The 11,609-nt window shown below is 40.1% G+C and overlaps 1 protein-coding gene across 1 annotated transcript; it reads left to right on the forward strand.

The window, feature by feature from the left end:
* Window positions 1-3,919: 3,919 nt before the first annotated feature.
* Window positions 3,920-11,298, forward strand: kbtbd8 (kelch repeat and BTB (POZ) domain containing 8). Its single transcript, XM_047583406.1, has 5 exons — window positions 3,920-3,986; window positions 6,396-6,603; window positions 6,726-7,032; window positions 7,164-7,983; window positions 8,100-11,298. The coding sequence occupies exons 1-5, from the start codon at window positions 3,971-3,973 to the stop codon at window positions 8,561-8,563; spliced, it is 1,815 nt and encodes a 604-aa protein (XP_047439362.1). The 5' UTR covers window positions 3,920-3,970; the 3' UTR covers window positions 8,564-11,298.
* Window positions 11,299-11,609: the final 311 nt, after the last annotated feature.

Below are 11,609 nucleotides of genomic sequence, written 5' to 3' on the forward strand. Positions count from 1 at the left end.
TAAAAAAAGATTTGAGGCGTCATTTCACAGGAGGTAATTGATTTGGATTATTTTTGTATTTAAACAACGAGATTATTAGACAGACATGTGTAAGTCTCCTTCAAACTCCAAAATAAAAGACTTCTAATTAAAATTAAATGATGGTACATTAATGCTTGGGGATTACATGGCAATCACAGCGTTCAATAAACAGCAATTAGTGTATTTCTCTCGACAGCGTGAGGTTGCAGGTGCCGCCACGTGAATGTCAAACGACCCACCGCAGCACAGGTAGAGCGCTCAATTTGCTGTGAATTATCAACTGCCTCTGCCAGCAAGGGCATCGCCTCATTATTGTTGACACCGCGCGAAGAGCCTGAAATACGCAATCAACGCCGTAATAGACGATTGAAATGAAATATTAAAGTTTGACTTAATTTGTAAATGAAAAATGCACATGTCCCCCAGCGACTATTAATATTTAACCGTGAATGTTCCCCCAGGATGTGGAGATTTATAACGCTTGCTTGTTTATGCTAGAACAAAATCTTTAGTCATAAGTCACTCGATAACACTATTGTATGTTTTTGAGTCCCTGAACACAACTGACAAATTAAATGGCCTGAAATTGGCTCTGTTATATATTAATGGAGACTTTTATCTTGTTGGGAGGTTGAATGTTTGTCAGTATTGTTAAGCTTGATGCAGGTTTAATGTAAAGACCCACTTGGTTAAATACAACAAATATTTCTTTAGTATCCAAGACAATGATCCTTTTTCCTTTTTCTTTCTTTTTTTGTGCTATCCCTGAGCTTAATTGTATTAATAATGTGCAACGTCTGGGCAAAATGTAGGCACGGCATCATTCTTTTACCAAACTATTTAAACCTTTAAACCATGGGTCTTCAACAGGGGGTCTGCGACCCCTAGGGGGCTGCAGTAGTACTGCAGAGGGGCTCACAAAATCTTTGGTTGATTAGACGTTTTTCATATATTTTTAAAATTTTCCCCTCAAATTTTGAATTTGTTTAAACACTACACATTAACATAAATCCAACATATTTTAGTAAAGGGATAAATGGAGGCAGAAGAGGTTTCCTTCATTCACCACTTCACTCATTCAATGATACCGGAGCTGTCTCAACAGTGCACTGTTTCACACAGAGCGCCACACTGGACCTGTCAATCTAAGCCTCGTGTACACGGTAGGACCCGCCCCTATCGCTGCTGAGCCAATCACGAGGCTGCATATTACACAAGATTTACTGTCCCTACTATATTTAGCTATGTTGAACGGGAAAGGTATGTATGTATCTTCTGTTGCACATTTTTGAAATCTGAACATGTATTATTTGAATAGCTTAATACTGAATGCAAAATGATAATAATAAAGTATATTTATAAATAGCACTAGGTCGAGTTTAATATAGAACACATATAGTAGGTAGGGGGTCACTGCTTAATCTCCCATCACCTGAAAAACGTTAAAGACCCCTGATTTAAACTACTATGCGTAGTAAAAATTAGTGGGGGTGTACACACAGATACACAGAGACACGCTACCTTATGAACCCTCTTTACTCAACGTCTCCTGCTTTGTTTCAATTTCCAATCCAAAGTACTGGAGTACACAAACACAGCAACAGAACATGTCTAAATATGTACAGGCAACACAAAATCCTGGTGGTTGCTGTTTTGTGTCGACAATATTTGATTTTCTGCCATCATCGGGCCTCAAAGGCATAGTGGAAACCGAAAAGAGGATGGAGGTCAACGGGTTGCACAGTACAGATAAACAAGGATGGCCTTTATGCTGCCTTCGGATGTGACCCGTGAGCTCGTGGTTACCACATGGGAAGCTGTATACGCAAAATGTTTAGTGATCAAGTGACAAAATTAGTGTTACATTACAGCGTAGCAAGCAACTGGGCAACTGATTGTAGGAAATACAAAGATTTAATAAAACGATGACACCAACAATAATGTCAACAGATTCCTCAGATTCATTATAACATTAAGAAGAAAACCCTTTTGAATTTAATTTTTTTTTTAAGTATATCACCAGTCCCTTCAATGATTTAGAAATTAAGAGAAGAATATTACAACACATAAAAAAAAAGATTTATTAATTAGCTCGAAAAACTAAGAAACTCAGCTTTTCAAACCAACATAATCCCTAAGGATATAAGGTTCATGGTTTGATAATATGACTTATATGAGTATATAAATATATAGCGAAAAAAAAAGTAAGAACTGTGATAAGAGACGTTCAATATGTTGAACAAAATGTGAAAAACTTTTTGGACATATCACCAAGGTTTTATTGCTGTTTCTATTAGACCCTTTTCATATTACATTTTAACCAACAAGTTAAAACACTAAGTCAATGCACAAGGCTACAGTCATCAAAAAAATGTATTAAATGGGAAGAAAGATTTGACTAAAAAAATACAATGACTAAAAAATGCAAATTTATCCTTGGAACAAAGCACCACATTTCATTTATGTGGGAAATTTAATTTCTTGACCTGTTGAACTCTGAGCCGTACTAGTGATAAAGTGTACGCACATTATCTGATTTTATTAGACTTTTATTTAACTTATGTAATAGCAGAGTATTAAAACAACATGGATTCCTTGTGCAATTCTGGTTTTAATGTCGATATTGATCATGTTCCCTGATTTATATTTTTTATATTTGAAATATAACATTAAGGGGCTTGGCCATCAAATAGTAAAGATTTGGACCATTGTTGCATATTGTCATAATCCTGTCGGTCTCTAACTGTTAAAAAACATACATCAAACATGCATCAAAATTTATACAAACATTATTACATTATCCAAGGTTGTCTTATCACTTATCTGCCACTGCGTACCATTCTTCAACTTTGACTTTAAAGTTTAATTCAGAAACGAAACTTTGAATTGGATTTTTGGGTGAGATTTCACCCAATAAAGGCAAAGCAGCCAAAAAAACAGAAAGTAAATACAATGGGGAGCTATTTCCAACTCTGCATTACAAATTAAATTCTGTCACATGTTTTACAGCAGATTTTATGATGTATCACGATGCATCACAAGGTGAGAAGGATGCTTAACCAGAAAGTGGTTTGATAGATGAAATTAAGTTAATTGAAAGTTGTTTCCTTCTTACTCTCTGGATATTGTTCTACAGCACTGAAGTTTGTAAATTGAACTGGAAAATAATCTAAGATACAAATGATATTCAGGCTAATCGTGTGTGTGGCAAACTGGTTCTTCCTTGTCGTCACGTGAGCGTCACGTGGTGTGAATGACATGCTTCGAATGTAAAGGTTTAGCACTAAAAGAATCGATGAGGGGACTTGATAAGCACGAAGGCTAATGATATTGGTAAAATGAACTAGTTAGTTGAATGAAGTCGAAATAAAATGTTGAGAAAAAAGTCAAAATGTAGAGAAAAAAAGTCAAAAGTTAAAACACAACACACTTCTGAGTGTAGACAACAGCGTGTGACACTATCCACACTACTGTTGTTACGCAACAGTATAATATATGATATAATATAATATAATATAATAAATATATCAGCAAGGTATAATCACAATACAATTGTATATTCTTAATTATTAATGAAGCCCAAATACTCTTCAGTAGGCTACCACCAGCTTAAATGTTGACTTTTTTCTCTAAATTATATTTAAACTAAAGTGCATGATTAAAAAAAATCTTCCTCCTCTCAGTTTTTTGTTCTCATGGGTGGCCCTAAAACTCTTCTGTATGAAACTGGGGTGTATGTGGCCCCCGAACTGAAATGAGTTTGACACCCCTGCGTTAGCATGTATAATTCAGCATTAACTTTTTTTTTTTTTTTTTACTGTTTCAGATAAGAGGGATGTGATTGGCTGTCAGATCCGTGCTCCTCTCCTGATTGGCTAATCCTTGTTTCCGGGGCTCCGCTGTGAACTCGCTGACGTTTCTCGGTCTGCTTCGAGACAGACCGGAGAGAATGGCTGCCAGTGGAGGTTAGCAAAAAAAAAAATCTTCATTGTTTCGTGTGCTCGTCAGACCTAAATAACGCTTTTTAAAGTTGTAATCTGCGCCTTTGGGTGTTCGCCGAGTGTTGCCGCGAGTGTTAATTGAAGAAGCCGTGACATGTTGCGTTCTCGGTGTGAGAGGTCAGGCTCTAAAACGACTCCTCAAAACTGTTGGTTGTCGCTAGCATTAGCTGTTAGCATTAGTGGCTAACTTCTTTTCGGCCGGTTAGCTCGCTAGTATCCACAGCTGATTGTGTAAACACTTGTTTATGACAAGAGACAAAGGTTTGGCAAGTTGCAGTGATAGATTCGGTTACCAATGAACAAATGCATCGGACATCGCCTTTCCGGACACGCTTCTGTATAATGCGAACGTTACACCTGCAAACATTTGAGGTTTTATCGCCTTTTACATCTCGTAAATGTTGTGTCAAAGAAAGCTTGCTAACATTAGCTCGGTGCTTAGCTGTCTGCTAAAAGTTAAGCTTGTATTGTGAAGAAGGTAACCCTACAGCGTTTCTGTTTTGTTTTGTTGTTTATGATAATTAAATAGAGGTTAAAATTGACCTTTATACAACCTCGCTGTTAAGTAGTCGCTTTCCTGTGAGTTTGTTTACCCAGACAGTTAAAATACAACCACCGGGCGATACGAGATATTAGCGAGCTAGCTACCACCTGGCGAGACTGTAGTTTTCTGTCCCCCCATTTGCGAGTCTTTGTCCTGTCAAAGAGTAAGCATTGCCCTACACGAAGTGTGTTTTTGGGAGGAAAAAAAGTTTTTTGTTGTTGCTCGGTAGAAGTTGTGAAAATGAAGCTGCTGGTCTGTTGTGCACACTTGAAACAATCTGTTTGCACTGTACTATGTACCGAATATTCAACTAATAACATTAGGTAGCCATTGCTTATTATTTACCTACTGTTTACCTACTAACTTCATTTAATTTATCATCCAGTTTATCGTCTGCCACTTCCTCTAGTGTAAATGATGTTGTTGCTCCCGTTGTTTATAGTCTACTTACATTTAATGCACCAAACCATCTGTATAATATGTTCAATCATTGTGTACACCCTGCTCACTCACCTGTACATATGGCCTCACCTGTACATAGGTTTCCATCTGTAAAAATTCTCCACATGCTTTAAAAACAACCTGCACTGTACCGCTTATATACCAAACTATTTATACCACATGTACTTACTGCTTGTTGCACTTTTGGTTAGATGCTAAACATGCATTTTGTTACTCTGTACCTGTACATGTGTAATGACAATAAAGTTGAATGTAATCTAATCTTATATATTTATATAAAGTTGGAGTGTCACTACTGTAACTTGTTGTGACACCTCTGATAAGAAACTTGTTTACTTTGCAGAAGCTACTGTAAGGGAACACTCTTGAATTCACAAGCTTATGTTATCTGTGTGACTCAATCCATGAGTAAGTAAACCACCTTTGTCTGAAGTCACAAACCAGCCGATGTAGACAAAATGACCAACATGGCAGTTTTTGTAGTTTTATACACACCTGGACCAAATGCACTCTATTGTAACACCTAAACCAACGTTAGTTTAATTTTAGAACTACCTCCAAATAGTGTACGCATCTCGCTTGAAGGGAGATTGGCTCAGTATGACCTTTACAGTATTTACTTAGAGTACATTAACAAACCCACATGGGGTGACCTGATGGCTCAGTGGTAAGGGCATACCACATGGGCTAAATGTGGTTCTTCGTAGCTCTTTCCCCGATTCAACTTCCAGCTGGCCAGGACCTTTACTGCCAGTCAGTTTCCTTCTCATGTCCCTGTAATTTCTTTCCATCTCTGCTGCATTATTGAAATATAGACACGGCCCTATAAAACAGGATAGCTATTTTGGTTTTATCTAGTCGTGATATAGATTTGCAATCACTTTTATCTCCTAAAACAGAGTTAAAACAAAGGCACTCCAAGTGGTTTCTTCAGTTCTTAATGATTGTTGGAGAGTTTAGGTCTTTATTTGGGAACATCTGTGGATGGTGTCTTCCTGAATCTCACATGGCTAAGGTCTGTTAATGGCCCAACACTCACCTGCAATTAGAGAAATTTGTATTTATTGAACTGGGTGGTATCCTTTAAGTCACAATGACACCTATCAACCACTTATAAGATTGTCTTTAACGTCCCAAAAAGTATTACCTCCATTAACACCTTGAGTCTGGAGTTTCTGGTCATAACCAGAGTTCCACTAATTGTGGGGGGAAAAAATACTCAATCCAAAATTAATGTATGAGTGTTTGCAGACTGAGAATCATCACAGACAGTCGCGATTATCTGCGTTTTTAAATAGTCAACTTTTATGCTGAGTCAAATGTTTCTCAATGTTCACATTGTGTTTTTTTCCCTCTTTGTTTTTCAGAGGTAGGGAAGCTGTTACAAGTACAAAATGGTACACCTCCAACCACCAACTACAATGGGGTAGACGCTGTACATGCCTGTAACATCCTTCAGCAGCTCAAAGCTTTGTATGATGAAGCACAGCTTACAGACATCGTCGTAGAAGTGGACCACGGCAAGACGTTCTCATGCCACCGAAATGTTCTTGCAGCAATCAGCCCGTATTTTAGGTAGGACACGTTGGTCCTGTTCAATGTATGCTTTTTTGTTTAGTTTCAGTCTCATTGGTCGATTGATAGATTTGATTTTCAGATCAAATGTGTGATGGTCGCTTTCTCATCTTCACCTCCAGGTCCATGTTCACCAGTGGCCTTACAGAGAGCAGTCAGCGTGAGGTCAGAATTGTCGGGGTGGAATCTGAATCCATGCACCTTGTCTTAGACTATGCTTACACATCCAGGGTCACGCTCTCTGAGTCCAATGTCCAGGCCCTATTCACTGCAGCCAGCATTTTCCAGATTCCTGCTCTACAGGATCAGTGTGCCCAGTTCATGATCAGCCGCCTGGACCCTCAGAACTGCATCGGTGTCTACATGTTCGCCGATGCATATGGTCACCAGGAGCTGAGGGAACGCTCACAGGATTATATCCGTAAAAAGGTCAGTTGGACACGAACGTTGAATTGGTTTCTTAAGTTATTTACACTGTAATGTACTAATTCTGGCTGACGCCTCCTTATTCCAATATTTTTGGCTGCTAAACGCTTAAATATTTCATGTTTTTCTCATAGTTCTTGTGTGTATCATGGGAGCAAGAGTTCCTCCAGATGACCAAGGAGCAGCTGGTCAGCATTTTGAACAACGACGACCTCAACGTGGAGAAGGAAGAGCATGTCTATGAGAGCATTGTCCGCTGGCTGGAGCATGACCTGTCTGGACGTGAAGCCCACCTCGCCGAGGTTTTTTCCCAGTGCATCCGTCTGCCTTTGCTGGATGAGGCCTTTTTCAATCGCATACCTGCCTCCTTTGCTTGTGCCCTGTCCCTGTCGAAAGACCCCGCCGAGGCCAAAGCTCGCCTCACGGGCACAAACGGTTGCCCGCAGCGCCTGGGTATGACTGCTTCTGAGATGGTCATCTGCTTTGACGCTGCTCATAAACACTCAGGTAAGAAGCAGACGGTGCCTTGCCTCGACACAGCCACTGGAAGGGTGTTCAAGCTCTGCAAACCACCCAACGATCTCCGGGAGGTGGGTATCCTGGTGTCCTCAGAGAACGACATCTACATCGCGGGTGGGTACCGGCCGAGCAACAGCGAAGTGTCCATAGACCATCGAGCAGAGAGCGACTTCTGGCAGTATGAACATGCGGGCAACAGATGGCTTCCACGCGCGCCTCTGCTGAGAGCGAGGATAGGGTGCAGACTTGTGCACTGCTGCGGGAAACTTTATTCACTTGGAGGGCGAGTTTATGAAGGCGACGGACGAAACGCATTAAAATCAGTCGAGTGTTACGACGCCCGGGACAACTGTTGGACGGCGGTCAGTCCCATGCCAGTGGCCATGGAGTTTCACAGTGCAGTGGAGTACAGGGACCGCATCTATGTCCTCCAAGGTATTTCTTTTTAATTCATAATGACCTGAAACTCTGTACAAAAAGCAACACCAACAATTAGAAGCAGTTGATCACACCTCTGACATTTTCCACTTTTTTTTTGTTTTTTTTTGCAGGTGAATATTTCTTCTGCTTCGATCCCCGAAAGGATTATTGGAGTCACCTGGCCCCGATGAGCGTCCCTCGGAGTCAGGGCCTGGCCGCCTTGTACAAGAACTGCATCTACTACATCGCCGGCATCTGCAGGAATCACCAGCGCACCTTCACGGTGGAGGTCTACGACATCGAGAAGAACACGTGGAGCCGCAAGAGGGATCTTCCGTTCGACCAAGCCACAAGCCCGTACATCAAGGCCATGCTGCTGCAGGGCAAGCTACACCTGTTTGTACGGGCCACGCAGGTCATGGTGGAGGAGCATGTGTTTCGCACCAGCCGCAAGAACTCCCTTTACCAGTACGACGACGAGGCAGACGTATGGACCAAAGTCTACGAGACACCCGATCGCCTCTGGGATTTGGGTCGCCATTTTGAATGTGTGGTGGCCAAACTTTACCCACAGTGTCTACAGAAAGTGCTTTGAGGTAGCTGATTTTTTTTTTTTTTTTGTTTTCTTTTCTTTTTGCAAACCCAGTCCACGAGGCGGAGAGGCGGAGAGGTGGAGGGAGTGACGCGGTCCCGCCTGCCTTGTGCCTGGTGTTACCTTGGGTTTGCGACCACACGGACCATTTTTGGTTAAGTCTTAAGTCGTTCAAACTTCGGTTTAACATGATCAAAATGGGGGTGCTTTTAAAGATTGCAGTATTTTTTTTTTTCCCAGACGGCACCAACTACACTGAGGTTTGTTAAAGAAAACCATACAATGAATCATAAGTGCAATTATCCTGTTTTTTTTTTGCTTGTTGTTGAGCCATGTTCTAATTCTGTTTTAGATACATAAATAGGTGGATTTTTACAAATGTTAAGCATGCGAACGAGGGCGTTTGCCAGGTTGCCCTCTGGTGATATGGATGCTATGTGTCAGCGTAAAGTAAAAATCTATATATCTATATATAAATATATAAATATATAAACTATATATTCATACGGGTAAGATGAGTACCATGGCTCATAGTAGGTTGCTGGCTCTGAGGTTTGTGAGTGTGAGTGTGTGTGCGCGTGTGTGTGTGTGTTTTTTTTTTCCTGTTCTGTGTTCATGCCTCTCTTCAGCTTATTTTACAGACACATTTTAATTTGAAGTGTGCTTGAGGATTTACATTACCTTAGTGTTTTAAAAGGTTGAAGCTCGTATCTTTTTATGGCCCTCTCTTCGTTCGCAAGCGTCAGTGTGTCAAAACAATACACTATGTGTGGCTTCCGAGCTATTTTTAAGTTTGGTTTGAGATTCCAGTTGAATGGGGGCTCACACCTCCCACTCTTTGAGTCGGCATCCATTTTGTGTCGCATGCGAAGAAATCTTAAGTGAAATCTTGGCATATTCGCTCTCCACATTGGAGAAATAAGGACGAAGTCAAATTTGTGGCAACACTAAGTGGCAAGTTCAGATCAACTAACAGGTTTACCTCAGACAATTCAGAGATATTTGATTAGGAGAAAAGGGACGTTTCAGGCCATTGGGTTGACGAAGCGACCGTGTGAAAGGCTCAGTTCAGCATTGAGCCCTGCGGTTGTTTTTTGACATCAGATCACGATTATTTGAAAAAGGTTGAAAGAGCCTTCCTCTTAAATGCCAAAAGAAAAAAAGCATTTGAGGTCTTGTTATAGTTGTTGTGGACATTGAAACTAATTTTGTGGTAGCAATAAATCATGGAACTGTGATTAGGCTATATATATATATTGCGTTGTATTACCTTTAGTAAAAGTGCATTAATAGTTTTGTGTGCTTGTGTCTGCTAGTGAAAATCACAGTAGTACCAATTATGATTGTTTGGCTGTTGCATGGGTGCAGGCGTGAAGTGATGCGTAATTTAGTGCAGGTCATTTGCGATGCCAACGTGCCTGTGGCTAGAAAAAAGGGGCATCAGAATCAAAAACTGTTCCTCCTGATGAAGAGTATCTGAAAAAAGTCTTACTCAGAGTTGCACTGAATCACTCTCCACTTCAGTGGTCCTTAACTGCAAACTTTACGAAGCACCCTCTCAAACAAGCGGACTATTTAAACGAGCGAGGGTGGCCTGCGTCGTGTGCTAATCCATTAAGCAGCCACGAATCCGTCTTTACACGCCATCACACGGAGGACACAAACTGTCGGTGCTGCTCTCTAATTTCTTTTTTTTTGTTGTTTTTTTTTTTTGACAATCTTGTATAGAAGACCACCACCACCGAGTGGCGTTCGCTGTCAAAGCGTGACATTTTCAGTGCCGTCAGCGTCCTCTCTTGCAGGTTCTTGTGTCATCTTTGCACTATACATCTCCTTTGTATTTCATCTTAAAGAGCGCCCCGCTATTTACGTTAAAAAAAGGGTTGTAGTAACCATATAGCAATCATCTAAGAGATTTACGTGGAAATTAACACGAGAAGAGTCACGCTCAGTAAGGACTTGAGGATATACTTTACTTCTCCAAGAGAAGATCCACTCTTGACTGACTTCAAGCTGATTTTTAATTGACCCGGCTTGAACAACGCTATGTCTACAGACGGCCATTTGAGAACCAGGAACGGAGAACTCTCAGGATTTCTACTGATACACAGTACTGTATTTAAAATGTTTAAAATGTTTTTTGTTATTTTTTTTTGTTATGTGTAATATACTGTACTATAGGTTTGCTGTACTTGCACAGTTTTCTATACTTCAGTTTCTTTTATAACTTGAAAAAAAAATAGATGTGATTTCTTTTTTGTTGTCTCCAGTGGCTGTTTTCGTTTCTTTCTTTATGTAATTATTTAGTTAAGGTAGAGTAATCCTGCTCTGTTGAGGGAAAAAAAATATGATTACCTGCACGAGTGATACCTTTTGATTTAATTTTTTTCCCTGTAGTACAGTAGTATTTCTTTGTAACATCTCAATGAAACTAAGCATTACAGATCAAGTAACTACCTTTGTTACGTCATGTTTCAAACACCAGTCACATAATACCACAAGCTAAAGAAAAGAGAAGCTTATTATTATTTTTTTTTTTCCGTGTTTGGTCATAGCTCATTCTGGTCATCCACATGCATTGCTTATGGGTGCTATTTCCATCATTATCTCTATCCATTTGTGTCCTCACTTTTACTTTGCTGGTTTGTCTGTTTTGGGTTTCGGGTTATAGTGGTTGTTGAGCTCAACTGTGAAATTCACATTGCACATAATTTGAAAATAAAACTATTAAAAGTGGAGTTTGTCGATGTTATATGATTGCTTTAAAACGCAGGCGTCAAACATGAGGACTGTGGGCCAAAAGCGGCCCAACAGAGGGTTTAATCTGGTCCACAGCGTGAATTTGCAAAGTGCGAAAATTACATAAAAGAGTTAAATGAAAATAACTGCTATACCTGTTTTAGTGAGAAAATCGGACAGAACACAACACTGAGACCCAGGGCTAAATTAGGAGAACATTCTCCTAATTGCTTTGCACTAAAACACATGGAAATAATCTGGAGTTGTTCTTATTTATAGGTTATTCCAACCTGCCTGATCAATTTAGACT

Source organism: Mugil cephalus, chromosome 4, assembly GCF_022458985.1.
Source record: "Mugil cephalus isolate CIBA_MC_2020 chromosome 4, CIBA_Mcephalus_1.1, whole genome shotgun sequence".
Taxonomy (NCBI): Eukaryota; Metazoa; Chordata; class Actinopteri; order Mugiliformes; family Mugilidae; genus Mugil; species Mugil cephalus.

Excerpts from the sequence above, each read along its gene's own strand:
- kbtbd8 (XM_047583406.1), top strand. Across the intron at positions 6,604-6,725 it reads GCAATCAGCCCGTATTTTAG|GTCCATGTTCACCAGTGGCC; the intron begins GTAGGACACGTT and ends CTTCACCTCCAG. Across the intron at positions 7,033-7,163 it reads AGGATTATATCCGTAAAAAG|TTCTTGTGTGTATCATGGGA; the intron begins GTCAGTTGGACA and ends TTTTTCTCATAG.